Source organism: Camelina sativa, chromosome 10, assembly GCF_030686135.1.
Source record: "Camelina sativa cultivar CO46 ecotype springtype chromosome 10, ASM3068613v1".
NCBI classification, from domain to species: Eukaryota; Viridiplantae; Streptophyta; class Magnoliopsida; order Brassicales; family Brassicaceae; genus Camelina; species Camelina sativa.
In genome coordinates this window covers 14,175,924-14,191,376 of record NC_141889.1, presented here as the reverse complement: position 1 = coordinate 14,191,376, position 15,453 = coordinate 14,175,924, and the positions used below count along the sequence as shown (strand labels likewise).

At 33.4% G+C, this 15,453-nt stretch overlaps 2 protein-coding genes, 1 long non-coding RNA gene and 1 pseudogene across 4 annotated transcripts; 3 read left to right on the top strand and 1 right to left on the bottom strand.

Annotated features, from left to right (window-relative positions):
- Nucleotides 1-1,637: 1,637 nt before the first annotated feature.
- On the top strand, nt 1,638-2,144 carry LOC147936123 (uncharacterized). The gene is made up of 2 exons (XR_015568001.1): nt 1,638-1,801; nt 1,878-2,144. It is a non-coding gene; the product is annotated as an uncharacterized LOC147936123 (long non-coding RNA).
- Nucleotides 2,145-5,433: 3,289 nt separating this feature from the next.
- LOC104719037 (protein transport protein SEC23 F) lies at nt 5,434-11,672 on the top strand. 2 transcript variants are annotated; one of them, XM_010436879.3, is made up of 12 exons: nt 5,434-6,794; nt 6,891-7,064; nt 7,164-7,325; nt 8,075-8,217; nt 8,413-8,488; nt 8,616-8,782; nt 8,915-8,996; nt 9,625-9,702; nt 10,229-10,390; nt 10,492-10,755; nt 11,024-11,128; nt 11,260-11,672. In XM_010436879.3, exons 1-12 carry the CDS (start codon nt 6,024-6,026, stop codon nt 11,404-11,406), a joined length of 2,331 nt encoding a protein of 776 aa, XP_010435181.1. In that variant the 5' UTR covers nt 5,434-6,023; the 3' UTR covers nt 11,407-11,672. The 2 variants fall into 2 exon arrangements, with proteins under 2 accessions (XP_010435181.1, XP_087325875.1); XM_087469749.1 differs by lacking the exons at nt 5,434-6,794; nt 6,891-7,064 and having other exon boundaries at nt 7,185-7,325; nt 8,071-8,217.
- Nucleotides 11,673-12,133: 461 nt separating this feature from the next.
- LOC147936122 (putative defensin-like protein 211) lies at nt 12,134-12,492 on the top strand. Its single transcript, XM_087468598.1, has 2 exons — nt 12,134-12,182; nt 12,281-12,492. The coding sequence occupies exons 1-2, from the start codon at nt 12,134-12,136 to the stop codon at nt 12,490-12,492; spliced, it is 261 nt and encodes an 86-aa protein (XP_087324724.1).
- A 934-nt stretch (nt 12,493-13,426) lies between these two features.
- LOC104719036 (pentatricopeptide repeat-containing protein At4g14170 pseudogene) lies at nt 13,427-15,238 on the bottom strand (annotated as a pseudogene).
- Between the last annotated feature and the right edge of the window lie 215 nt (nt 15,239-15,453).

Genomic DNA, 15,453 nt, shown 5'->3' with positions numbered 1-15,453 from the left:
AAACCCTAAGAGCGACGAAGAAGGAAGATTGAAAAGAGAGAGAGAGAGAGAGCCGTTAAGAGCGAGAATTTGGAATTTTCTTTTTTAAAAGTTTTGCCGAGTTGAGACGCATCGTATTCGTGTTACTCGGAAAATGGCCAAAATCAACTCCAACTATTTGCCAAAAGCTTTTTTATACCTAAACTTTATCACCCTGCGAATAACAACCTGAACTGTATTAAAATTCAAATTTGCTACCTAAACTATACAAAATGTTGTCAATTTCAACCTCTGTTCGAACAATGTTAAATCAGAGTTTAACGATGATGAGTCAGAGTATCTGTGGCATCCACGCAGCACTGGGAATTACCATAACTAAGTTGTTTTGATTATTTTTAGGTGTGTTGTGGCAAGAAACAAAACGTTTGACAAAAAATGAGGTTTTGGAGTCCGTTTTTGGGTGTGTTGTGAACTTCATTTTTTTGTCATTTATTGCTACAACACACCCAAAAATGACCAAAACGACCAAACGGATTGTCTGACTCAACATCTTTAAACTCTGATTTAACCCTGTTCGAGCAGAGGTTGAAATTGATAACATTTTGTATAGTTTACGTAGCAAATTTGAATTTTAATATAGTTCAAGTTGTTATTTGCAGAGTGTTATTAGGTATAAAAAAACGTTTGGCAAATAGTTAGGGTTGGTTTTGGCTGTTTTTCCTTCGTGTTAATATCACACATGTATTATTTATTTTATTATATTTAAAGAAATGAATTAATGTGATCGATGAGTTTTTGGCCGTAGGATGAAATCCAACGAAGGGAAGGCACTAACCAAAAGACCCACGTTTTTTTATTCACCTCGGGTACACAAATTACTTTTTTTTCGTTCTTTCAATTAATCATTTTAAATCCAAAATTGGTTAAGAAATCTATCCCTATATATTAGTAAGAGAGAATCCCTATATATTAGTAAGAGAGTACAACTTCTACTTTCGTTGAAAATGCCCTAAACAAAAACAAGAAAACAATGTAAGTAAAAGTTAAACAAGACATTTAACAAAATTGGGTCGGGTTACATTTTAGCAATAACCCGGAAATTGGCAATCGGATACTACGGCGATTTTAACAAAACAACAAAAAGACTCGGACCGTAATGGGCTACGTTGAAAATCAATTTAATGGGTTTAGCACAAAAATCAATTCTATTGTAATATTTTAATGAATCTCACATGTTCGAAAGTCAACTACTCAATTTAGTGGCGTTGTGAACAAGTAAGATTTTTTTTGGGGAAAAAAGAAAAGAAAAATACTATAAATTGGTTTCGCAATCCTATCACGACAACTAAGGGAATCATTACGATATTAAATCTCAATCACCTAATTTAAGAGATATCAATCTCTTAAGAATATTTAATAATCTTACTAAACAGTTTTTTAGGGATGTAACTGATTTCCTAATTCTAAATCTATTTAAATTATATCCTTAACTAACTCTTAAAACAATATCGTCATTAATAGATATCAATCTCCTAATTAATTATTGTGATTAATACAACTAATTCTAATAATATACCTTAAAATATAAACGCAAATCTGACCTAATGGTGGATCCGTGAACTCTTCATATAAATAGGGATGGTAGTCATCAAAGTTTCATTCATCATACCTCTGTCTTCTATCATCATTTCCGATCCTATCATGGCCAGCTTTATATTGGACAAAGAAGAAAACCACATAAGGAGACGGTTGATGTGATGTTTAAAGAAGTATTTCAAAATCTTTATTCCAATCTTATATGAAGAAAACTCTTCTTTTTCAGGTACCACCTACATCCACTCAGTATTTATACTATGCTGTTCACTTTTTCTAACTAAACTGTATTTTCTGGTTCTCAGATTAAAAAAAAAAAAACAAAGTAAAGGGAAAAGGTGGACTACCTGTCATAGAGGATTTTATCGGAGAAGAACAAAAAACCATTATTGATTGAATTCAATTTTTTGTAATTATACGATTTCAAAAAATAAAAAATAGTTTTATTTTAAAATTTTATGAACCTTATTTAGTTTGTATTTTCCAGTTTCTGTTACAACTACTAAGTACTTGCAAGAACCAGAAACAATTCATTATTATAGAAATACAAAACAAATATTACTTGAACAAAAGCTTACTATTTAGGAGTCACTAACCTTTTCCAGTATATGACTTCTTAAAAATCCAGCTCCAAAATTAAATAGCCATTTTTTTAATTTATAAGAAGGATTTTTCTAATCACAATACATTGTTATGAACTTAGATATATGAACAATTTTTGTAAACGTATTGTGAAAATGTGAATCGTAACGTAGTCTTATCTTTGATTATCTCTTTTTTTTTGAAAATTTATTTGTAATAGGAGGTTAGGAGCTGTAGTAAAACCCAAAAAATTGGATCAGTCTAATCCACAAGTATAAATTTAAAAGCTGCAAGAACAATCAGATACAGGATTAAAGATAACATTAAGTCTTACTGGATCAATTAACAAGAATTCGAAGCATCCAATGAAATTTGTAAACGAAACTAACAAAGTATCATAAAACTTGACTCATACAATTGGGAATAAAAAGGTATCATGCGAATACAAATTTTGGTTTACCTCTTCAAACTATACGCGGGTTGTATTTGATGATAAACATATTTGATTAAAAGATTTAAGTTGAAAATTATCACTTCTGATCCGAAAGTTTTCTCTATAAAACTACAGCTTCTCTCATCTTTTTTTATCAGAAAATATTCAGATTTTTAGATATTTTTGAGTATTTAAACTATTTTTTTAGTAAATTTGGATAAAAATATTCTAAACTTTTAGATAGATGGAGTATTTTTTGTATAATTTAGATAAATTAGGAAACTAAAATTTTAAATTTTGAGAACTTTGGTAATCTGAATCCGAACCCAAAGTCTAGAAAAAACTCGAACGGATCCTATACCTCTAAATCCCAAAAATCAATTTGAAAATATCTAATTCGGACCTGAACGTCAGGCCTAAAAACTCGGCCAAAAATATTGCGCAATATTTTTATATTTCATAATAGCAAATATTATTCAGATTTTTAAATATTACATATTTTGACCAAAATTATACAACATGAACTTTAGTCACTACTAAGTACTAACTAATTTTAAAAAAGGATCACTAACTGTTCTAGTGATTTGTTTACTAGCAAAAAATATATAAAATATATTTAAAACAATTATGACAATTCTCATAAATATCACACTTTAGTTTTTTGTCAATAATATCACTAAAATATATTTTAGTATCATTATTTCAGAAAAAGTATTAGAGAAATAGAAGTGTGATCCAAGTATAATGAGTACAAACTATGACACTTTCAAAAATGTAATAGGAATAATAAAACCGAAATATTCCCCCGCGCTGTAGCGCGGGTCCGATCCTAGTACTAATAAAAAGTAGGAGTTATAAGCTTCTTAAGGTGTCCACCTAGGATTTTAAACCACCAATAGGGATAAGATATGTCACTCATTAACATTTTTTTAAATCTTCAGAATTTTCAATTTTAAGAATTATTTTAAACAACCTAAAAGGATTTGACATATCATTCATTAACATTTTTTAAATTTCCAGAATTTTTAGAAAAAGGAATTTTTTTAAATTTATAGAAATAAAAGAACTATATACAACGTCCCACATCGGCTAGAAATCTTTTAGACATTGGTTCAGAACCAGTATATAAATAAAGATTAATATGCTTCCAACAGCGAATAAGCAGGAAAGCTTGATTTATCAGGCGTCCAAGTTAAAAAGTTTTATTCGTTTGATCCGATTTTTTATTTGATCAAACTAAAACTTTAAAAAGTTTCAAAAAAAATATTATAATATTGAAAATTTTTAAAAAGTTTAAATATTATAAATATTGAAACTTTTAAAGTTCTTAGCTTTTAAAAAGTTTTTAAAATAGTTTAAAATATTATAAATATTGAACTTTTTAAAAAGTTCAAATATTATATTTTAAAACCTTTTAAAAATTCAAAATCTTATGATCTTTAAATTTTAAAAATATATTAGCTTATAAAAGGTTTCTAAAAAATTATAATTTATAAAATTTAAAAGTTTAAAATATTATAAATATTGAAACTTTTAAAAGGTTCAAATATTAAAAATATTTAAACTTTATAGAATGTTTGAAAATATTACAATTACTTAACCTCCATAGAAATTTTAAAATTATTATATCTATACTAATAAAAAGTTGAAGCTATAAACTCCTAAAGGTGTTCATATAGGATTTAAAACAACCAATAAAAATTAGATATTTCACGAATTAACATTTTTAGAAATATAGTAGTAATCTATATTATTAAGAATTTTTAGAAGAAAAAAATTAAAATTTATAGAAATAAAAGAAATATGATTTGATATTCTTACAGTAAAAATTTTATTTTTAAGTCTAAGAAAGAAGGATTGACGTCGCAAGACCTTGAATTGATGTTATTTGAGTTTAAAGAAGAAGGATCGACGAAAAGCACAAATATTATTTTAACTAAACATGTGTTCATATTTACTTTCTCTGCTTGTGCTTTGTCTTACCTATGTTTTTTTTATATTAGTTTATCTCTAGTTAGAGCATCATTTCTCTCATTTGGACTTTTGCTTCCCGTTTTTAGGCTTTTAGTCTCCGAAAATATTTAGTGTTTCAGTTGACATATGTAATTCAACAATACTTTATTTGCAATATATTAAAAAGAAACAGGTAAAAGAAGAAAATACAATTTTACTTTTTTTTACCATGCGTAAAAAACCCTTTTGTAAAATTTAAAGTTTTATGCAAAACACATCTGTATATGTATAAACCAAATTTAGTCTTATGAAAAACATATGAAACCTAACTTTATATGGCTTATAACTAATTGAATACATAAAAAAATATAAAATAGCTTATCGTGTTTTATGTTAGTAATATCATAAGTTTATAACAGTTAGAGGGTGTTATTGGATTCTAATTTATAAAGAATTTTGAAGACTTCAACGAAATCAATAGAAGTGAATAAGTGAAAATTTTTTAAGGATTGCTCAGTAGTATTATATAATTTTGTTGATTAGTTTTCTAAAACCTTGTAAAGTAATCAAAACAATCTCTGTATTTTTGTGATACTTTCTATGACTTTATTTTGTAAAAAAAGTGTGTAAAATCATGAACCAATAACATAATAAATGAATTCATTAACAATCCTAGATTCTTTTGTTTTAATTATATAACACAAAACTTTTATTGACTTTATAAAAGTCTGAATCCAATAATCCAAATTTGTTAAGATTTTAATTGTTTTTTTACAAATCACAAACTAATAACACTAAACTTAACATAATTTAACAAAATCTTAATCTAATAACAACATATTCTATGTAACATTTAATGTCTTTAAAACTCTATCAAAGTCACAAACCTATAACCCACACTTAGGTTTGAGTGTTGATGAATTTTTTTCTTTTTGAATAGATTTACTGAAATAAAAAAACCACTTTTTAAAAAGAAAATTTTGAATAAATATTTTTTAGTTAATTAGTGATAATTTTTTTTTTAAATGGATTTAGTTTAATTTTCACGTGGAGATCATGATATAACCAAAGAGGCAGAAGATAACTAGAAAATATATACTGCTTTAAATAGAAATATTATTCCAAAAGTAAAAGATTTGTTTTTTAATATATTTTTGGTTAATATTTTGGCTATTTCTATTTTTTTTTTTTTTATAGATTATTCTAGCAAATCTCCTTTCCTTAAATCCTAAAGGTGGAAAAAAATATTAAATGCGAAAACTTGACCCAAACCCGAGCCCAATTAAACACGAGATCCGTCATCATCATCCGTCCAATCAAATTGAGACTCGCCTTATGACCTCCCAGTGATTAGCCGCGACTTACCCTCAAAGTAAACTCCTAATCTCTCACGGCTCTCCTCCTCCTCTGACCCAGAATTCTCAGTTTCATCACCACAATTCGATCCCGGATCTGATCCGTTTCGACCTAGATCAGAGCACCAATGGCGAGCATGGATCCAGAAGGTATGGATGGAGTTCGTATGACTTGGAATGTATGGCCTCGCACTAAGGTTGAAGCTAGCAAGTGCGTGATTCCACTCGCCGCCTCGATTTCTCCGATCCGTCGTCACCACGATATCCTTAATCTCGATTATGCTCCTCTCCGTTGCCGCTGTAGCGCTGTTCTCAACGCCTTCGCTACTGTTGATTACGATGCCAGGATCTGGAAATGCCATTTTTGTTTGCATACGAATCATTTCCCGACTCACTACCGTAGCATCACACGGGATAATCTCCCTGGTGAGCTTTATCCTCAGTGCACCACTGTTGAATACACGGTACCGTCGTCTGTCCCCGGTGTTGGTGTTCAGTTCGATCCGAGAACTGGTGCTCCTGTTGGCCCTCCTCTGCCTCCGCCTGTGTTTGTGTTTGTTCTTGATACTTGTATGATTGAGGAAGAATTGGGATATGCCAAATCTGCGCTTAAGCAGGCCATCGGGTTGCTTCCGGAGAATGCTTTGGTGGGGTTTGTGTCGTTTGGTACTCAGGCTCATGTGCATGAATTGGGCTTCTCTGAGATGTCTAAAGTTTTTGTCTTTAAAGGCAACAAAGAAGTCACCAAGGATCAAATTTTGGATCAATTGGGGCTTGGCTCTTCCTCGAGGAGAGCTCCCACTTCTGGGTTTCCTAGAGGAGCGCAAAACGGATTCCAGAGTTCAGGAGTTAACAGATTCCTTTTGCCGGCTTCAGAGTGCGAGTACACATTGGACTCGGTGAGTAATGGTCTCAGTTTGAATAGATTTACGAACATGTATCATCAATTATAACATGGGTTTTGAACACTGGTGTGGCTGGTTTTTTGTATGCAGCTTTTGGATGAGCTCCAAACAGACCAGTGGCCTGTTCAGCCAGGTCATCGTCCCCAAAGATGCACAGGTGTGGCATTGAGTGTAGCTGCAGGATTGCTTGGTGCTTGCTTGCCTGGAACTGGGGCTAGAATTGTAGCTTTGGTTGGAGGTCCATGCACAGAGGGCCCTGGAACGGTTAGTGCTTGTTGATTCCTCGGTTGATGGCACTGTCAAGTTTCATCGCACCATATTTGTTTTAGTCTGAATCAATTTTTCTTTCTTTTTTCTTTTCAGATTGTCTCAAAGGATTTGTCAGATCCTGTGCGCTCCCACAAAGATCTAGATAAAGATGCTGCTCCTTATTATAAAAAAGCTGTTAAGTTTTATGATAGTATTGCAAAGCAGCTGGTCGCTCAGGGTCATGTGTTAGACCTTTTCGCTTCTGCACTTGATCAGGTATTAATGTGTCGTGACTAATGATTATACGTTGCTTGATGCCCAAACTCTGATTTCATTCTTCTGGTAGATTTTTATACTTCAGGTATAAATGTCTGGTTTCTTGCAACTCTTGATTTCTCTATTTTGTCTGTTTATTTTGTCTGTTTCGCTGTTACATTTTAGCTGAAATGAGAGCGATCATCCCTCGTTAACTCCCTGGAAAGTGTTTTTTTATTAGTCATTATCTCATTTTTTGGTTACAAAATTGTTAGGTGAAGTTGATTTTGTTGATGCACACCAAATTGTGAAACCTCTTACATGTAATCGAGTCGTTTAACTAACCTGTGATCACCAGTTTCTAACCTTTTTCTTCTATTTAATTTTGCTGATGTTAGTGATTGTGCACGAAAGAGCCCATTTGTAGATATAACTTTTACATACATTTGGAAAACTTTAATGGCAATCTATGCGATTGTTTTAGAACATCCCTTTTACGTAGAAATCGGAAATGGTTGATTAAATTCTCTAGATAATATGTTTGCCAGTACCATATCAGAAACCTCATTTTTCTTTCCATTTTGATGTCCTTTGCTTCATGAAAGACTGAGTATATTTTTTCTGTACCATTTTTTTCTTCTTAACATAACTGTTGATTGGGATTTGCTTGTTGTCTCTATCAAACCATTCCAATTTAGGTATCATTTTTCATCACATGATTAGATACCTAACTATCATTGTCTCCGCTGTTGCATTTTGGGTATAGTTAGGTTGGGGTTGCTGAAATGAAAGTTGCAGTTGAAAGTACCGGTGGTCTCGTTGTTCTGTCTGAAAGTTTTGGCCATTCTGTATTTAAAGATTCCTTCAAGCGGGTGTTTGAAGATGGCGAGCAGTCTCTTGGTCTTTGCTTCAAGTATGTTTATGCTCTGCTTCTTATTGTCAATACTTTGCTTATTATCTTCTGTTGGGTTGGTGTTGCAAGAAAAAGAATATTTTGGCAATTAAGATCCTTTCTTGTGGACCATTATGCATTATACTGCTTGTATGCTAATACAATAAATATTTTGCATCATTTAGTCCAAACTAACTCTGAACCTTTCATTTTCAGTGGCACGCTTGAGATCAATTGTTCAAAAGACATCAAAATTCAAGGGGTTATTGGGCCTTGCTCATCATTAGAAAAGGTTATACCTGGAGTGCTTAGAAGTCATTTTCATTCAAGTTATTTTTTTTGTTTTTTTGTGTGTGTTTGGTGAATGAATAAAGCTGCCTGCTGTTAATTGATTTTTATTTTGATTTGGTGCCTTGCAGAAAGGTCCCAATGTTGCCGACACAGTCATTGGAGAGGGTAATACGAGTGCTTGGAAGTTGTGTGGCCTCGACAAGAGTACCTGCTTGACTGTATTCTTTGATCTATCTTCAACCGGGTCAAATGCTCCTGGACCTGGAAAACAGTTGTATTTGCAGTTCGTCACAAGGTATTCTGGCAACTGTTGTTCGTCTCTTTATTCCTTCATTATTTTTTTTTGTTAAATCTTTTTATCTTTCTGGAAGAAGTTATTACTTTAGCTTTAGAATTATTGTGTTTACTGTTGTTGACTCGATTGCAGTTACCAAAACCCTGAAGGTAAAAATTTACTCCGGGTTACAACTGTAACCAGACAGTGGGTAGATACTGCTGTGAGCACAGAGGTTTGTCATAATCTTGTTTTCTAAACTTGCCACTTTATTCCAAATATTCAATGTTATATTGGGTTTACATGTAATCTACTAGCTCTTTTATGGTAGCACTGTTTTTTTTAGGCAGCATTGTTCATATTAGGATTAGAACCTATAGATCTGCTAGCAAATTTTAATTATTTGCCTCCACACTGTGCAAATGCGGTTAACAGCAGTATTGTTAGGCATGGTACCACATCTGGTTCTCATTTTGGTGAATATACTGTGAATATAAGCGAGCAGCTATAGTAATTTTGTCTTTCAATTGCACTCCACATTCTTATTTCTTGGAAATGGTTGGTTAGGATAAACTTGGATTCTTTAGATACCGTCGGTATAACGTACTCTGATTCCTAATACTTTATTTTATATGATTCCTATTCCTAAACCTCTTATGTGTGTTTCACCGAAAATTTGTATCATGTGCATCTCTGAATTATGGTGTTGGTTTGCATGATTTTGTAATTTTACTAGCTTGTTACATCTCACTATTGTCATGGAATCAATAATAATCGTGGTTAGGGTGATGTGTTTTGGCATTTAATTAAGCCAAAAGCGTCATGGCAACCATTCTTACAATGGTTACTGTATACATTCTCAGGAACTTGTGCAAGGCTTTGATCAAGAAACTGCTGCTGTGGTTATGGCAAGATTAACTTCCTTAAAAATGGAAACAGAGGTACCATACATCAACTTGTCGGTGCTTACAGTATATGGGTTAATTTGACTATGACTTAATTTTTTTGATGCTGTTGGGGTAAGGGGACCAAGCCCATACTGCCTTTGGTCAATTAAAATATGGGTTTTTTTTTTCTCCTGGCCAAATTTATTTATCATGGGTTCAGGATCTTTGGTAAAATGTTCATCTATATGTCCAAAGGAAGTAAAACTTTATTTCTCATACAGCTGAACTTTATAATTAAAACAAAATAGTTTAGGTGGCTTACAGTTGTTCCTTGAGAAAACGTGCGAAGACGTCTTCCTTGTAACATCTTTATTGAGGATCTACTGTGGCTGTATGATATGCTTTTTTCATCTCTTTATACAAAGATTTTGTAGTCTGTGTGAGGCTCATAGTGAAACTACTAAAAGTAATTGTTGCTATGAAGTCTCCTATCTTATTGCAGTACTATGTATGGTGTTTATCTGCTTGTATTTTTGTGATAGTGTTGCTCACGTATACTGTGTATCATGTATTACCTCAGGAGGGATTTGATGCTACTCGGTGGCTAGATCGGACTCTCATTCGTCTCTGTTCAAAATTTGGTGAATATAGAAAGGATGATCCAACCTCGTTTACGCTGAATCCATATTTTTCATTGTTCCCTCAGTTCATGTTTAACCTGCGACGGTCACAGTTTGTTCAGGTAGACTACTATATTTTGATTTCATCACTATCTGCCTTTATGTAACTGGCATACACAGTTGACTCATGTTTTCTTTTTTTGCGGTGTTGGAATGGTTGCAGGTCTTTAACAATAGTCCTGATGAAACCGCATACTTCCGCATGTTGCTAAACCGGGAGAATATTTCAAATGCAACTGTCATGATCCAACCATCACTAACGTCATATACATTTGGTTCACCACCTCAACCAGCTTTGCTGGATGTGGCTTCCATTGCAGCCGACAGAATTCTTCTGTTAGATGCGTATTTTAGTGTTGTTGTCTTCCATGGAATGACTATAGCACAATGGCGAAACATGGGTTATCATCATCAGGCTGATCACGAGGTAATGCACGCTCTGAACCAGTAGTATTTGTAAAAGCATTTTTTACCTTCATTTTACACTTGCATAGCTGAAAAATGATATGTTCCTTTTGAGTTTGGTCGTTAAAATTAATACTTGTAACTTGTAAGAGCTGGTTCCCTTTAAATGCAAAGTGAATAAGTTGGGTTGTGGCAAGGTCGATAATCTCTATCCATGGTGTCTCATTTTGTGTTATCTTTACACCATCAATAATCCTGTGGTATCCTGAATCTCCAATGTCTCGTGTCAGGGCTTTGCTCAGTTATTGCAAGTTCCTCAAGAGGATTCCCAGATGTTAGTGAAGGAGCGTTTCCCAGTCCCAAGATTAGTTGTGTGTGATCAACATGGGTCACAGGTTAGCATTGATATATGTTTTTTTTTATCTTTTGTCAGCTCGACTTTGATGATTTGTTTTATATGTTGTGGGTTCTGATCTTATGGTTTTCATCACCGTATCCTTTAATTTTACACCCTTTAACACTGCAGGCAAGGTTTTTATTGGCTAAGCTGAATCCATCAGCAACTTACAACAATGCAAACGAGATGTCAGCTGGGTCAGACATAATTTTCACTGACGATGTGAGCCTGCAAGTCTTTTTTGAGCATCTTTCGAAACTGGCCGTGCAATCTTGAGGGAAGTAGTCGACCCAGTTTTTTTTTCTGCTTAAATTATCCATATCTTCCTTATTACCAGCATGCCCGTTTGTACCATCTTAGAGCTCTTTGTTATTCTCACATTAATACATCATGGAAGGTACTCGCATAGTTGAAGCCTTTTATTTGCATTGGATTTGTCTGGAGTACAGAGATTTACTGTTTTCTGTCTTTTCTTCTTGGGATGAGATCTTGTATGATCAATTTTATATGGTTTGATTCATTGGCTTTAGTACTTTTGGACATCTTCTCTGCTTCTGATCCAGTTTGTTGCCCTACTGCGTTTTTTAACTTTGGTGAGTGAAAAATGGAAGTGAAGAAACTCAACAAAACAAAGTCCAAACCAGATGTCTCTTGTTCACGGTAGAACCAATATATTTAGAGGAACATGACAAATTAGGCGAACAAACAATACAAAATTATTATAATTCAAAAAACCAATGTATAATATTACCACAGCAAAAGAGAAACCGAAGTTCTATTCCCAATATATGAAACAAATGTATACATGGCCCCTGGTTTATCATTTACAATAAAAATAAACGTCAATTAGAACATTAACACTTTGTAATATATTATGTATAGATTCTAGAAATATGACCATGTATTGCTTTAGTGACTTCACTTGAAAACACACATAAACTTAAAACGATTAGCAAGTATATTGATATACTTTTTCAAAGACATTATTGAATTTCTATTAAAAATGAAGAAAAATGTTGTGTTTTTGACCTTTTTAATTTTTATTTCGTCATGTAAGTTTTTTTTGGATTAGGATAAAATATAGGATATTTATAAGTGTTTCTAAAACAATGTTATGTTTATAATTTGACATATTTTGAAATTTTTATAGGTACATCAATGATTATGAAATCTTTTAATTCAGAGGCGAGAATATATGATATCAATTCAGTAGCAACTTCTCCAATTAATTTTCAGTTAGCTGATGCCCAAAGAGCTTTTTGTTATAACTGCAAAAGGGCTTGTCACAAAAGAAATAGATATTTGGGTAGTTGTAAGAAATTTACTTGTCGTTGCCATAGAATTATATTATATCATGAATAAGACAAAGTAATTAGATTTTAATTTACTTCCATATACAGATTCTCCATAAACAACACATTGAAGGAGTTTGAAGAGGTCAGGTCATAGGACAAGAAAAATGTCATACTTTATCATCAATATCAGTAAGATTCCAGACAAAAGTAACCTCATAACCTATGTGTCTTAGTATTTGCGTAAACAAAAGAACCAGAGAAGTAAGTAGTCAACTCAAAGAAAAAAAACACACACACACACACTCACTACTCACAGATCTAGTTATGCAGCTTGGTACGATATTACCAAGTTATAGTAGAGAGTCTACCTTAAACAACATCAATATGTTGTATGTTAAACGGAAACCTCCAATCTTAATTCAGACTACTTAGCTAAAGAACTCAGATTGAGTAACAATCCTACCACAAGATTGATATGAAGCTTGTTCAAGGAAAGACCACGAAATAAAATTTAACCAATGTTATAGCACGGATACTTATCTAGAATCATTAACAATATAAAACTTACAAAATATGTGTTTTTTTCAAGCCTTCATATTTAGCATATGATTTTATTGCATAATGTTTTATTCAAAAAACTTTTAAAAACAATAACATAAATTATATTTTATATAAAAATACAATATAAATAAAATGAATTTTAACCGGTGCTCTAGCACGGGTTTTAATCTAGTTTTTATTTTATTTTGTAGTCAAATTGTACATATATTTGAAAGAAATAGTTACCTTTTGAACGATATATATCATTCATATATGCTGTTGTTTGTTACCTGTACTTAAAAAGCCTTTAGATAATTAGTAGATAATCTAGGACTTGATTTTTTAAAATAGGTGAATTTTCAGTTATTAATTAAAATTCAGTGTCTAACTATCTATATGCATCGTTTATTGAATTCAGCATAATATATGCATCATTATATGTAATTTTGAAACAAAAAGAAAATATAACACACTTAATATAGAGACATAGTACATACAAAAACACTCTTCTTTGCTCTTTAACAATTGAAACTTTAGCTCGTACGAGTTAGTCTTTCAATAAATTTATATGCGTAGAAATAAGTGTCATGTAACTTTCCACAACTTTTCATGTATGCAGTTAGTCATGTCTGAGCCTCATTACCAAAATCTTGATGTAAGTTTCAACAGCTTTTGGTGCGGTTTTGATCTTTATCATTCTGGTAATCTTTCACATGTACAACCAGAAAAGGCAGAGATCTGCATCCCATCTTTCATATTGAGCTACACCCGGGAACCTTAGAAATCTGCTTCTCCTTCATCCATTCTCTCAGACTCTCAGCTTCATCAAACCGACCTGTAGCTGAATATAGACCGGCCAACGTAACATAGTAGCCAGCTTTTCCAGGCTCAAGTTGAATTAGCTTCTTTGCCACTCTTTCCCCAACTTCTACATTCCCATGCACCTTGCACCCACTTAACACCGCACCCAAAACAGCCTCATCAGGTTCCACAGGCATATCTTCCAGAAACTTCTCTGCTTCCTCCAGAAGACCTGCTCGAGACATACAATCAGCCACACTAGCATAGTGTTTCAACTCAGGAACTATTTTATATTCCCGCATTAGTCTGAGATACAGCCAAGACTTTTCCACAAGACCTCCATGGGCACAAGCTGATAAGACACCAAGGAAAGTGACAGCATTAGGTTCAATCCTTTCCTTGAGCATCTCTTCAAAGAGCTTTAAAGCCATGACAACGTTCCCGTCCAAGCCATAACCCAAAATAAGAGAACTCCAAGAGATCACATCACGATTCGGCATCTTTACAAACACTCCGTGTGCATAGTCCAGATCTGAACACTTTACATACATATCTGTTATGGCATTGCCGAGATTCAAGCCGAAGCAAGAGCATCTTCGAATACTCCACGCATGGACGCTCTTGCCATGCTTCAACGCCCCAAGTTGTCCACAAGCCGTAAGTAAACTCACCATCACCACAGAATCCAGCGCAAATCCAGAATACATCATTTCCCTGAACACAGCCAAACCCAAGATAGCTTCTCCTTGCTGAACATACCCACCAAACATAGCAGTATAAAGAACAGAGTCTCTCACACAGGCATATCGTCGAACAACTTACGCGCATGTAAAATTTTCCCCATATCAACATACATAATCACCAAGGCCGAGCTAACAAACAAACTAGCGTTAAAACCAAGTTTTAAACACAGAACATGAATCAAATCCCCAAGCTTCGCTTCTCGTGAAGCAGAGCAAGCTCGTAGAACAAGAGGCAGCGTGAAATCATCTGGTCTAACGCTTGACTCTCGCCACATACGAAGAAACAATCCGATCGAAACCGACTCAAAACCCGATCTTGAGAACTCGCCGATGATTATATTCCACGAGAAGATGTTGCGGCAAGGAATGTGCCAGAAGACAGAAAGCGAAGTGGGAAGAAAGAGACGATTCAGCTTGGAGTAAGCGAGAACAAGCTTAGAGCTGAGCACGACGTCGGAATAGGTAGAGGTACGAAGAAGATGAGCGTGGAGATGGCGTAGATGCTTAGCGTTTGGGGAATGATGTAAAAGGGAGAAGAGATCAGGAGGATTATGTGGGGTGGTTACTGAAAAAGCTCGGGCTTTCAAGAACATTACCAAGAGATTCTTCGCTGGACGAGAGCAGCAGGAAGAGGAAGACGCTAAGTACATCGCATCACAATGGAAAGATGATGATGATGATGATTTGAGTTACGAGGAAGAGAGCAGCAAGTGCCTCGAATTCGATCATCTCTTTTAAATTAATTATCCAAAAAATATCATTAATGATTTCACAACAAAATTTAAAATGTGTATTTAATTTTAAAATAGTACCATAATATAATTGTGAATTTTTTTTTTGGGGGGAAAATTTGTAAAAACTAAGTCCAGTCATTAATATGTAAAATTGTATAATTCTAAAATTAATTATACACCAGCATAATTTACTGAAAAATATCCGATTTT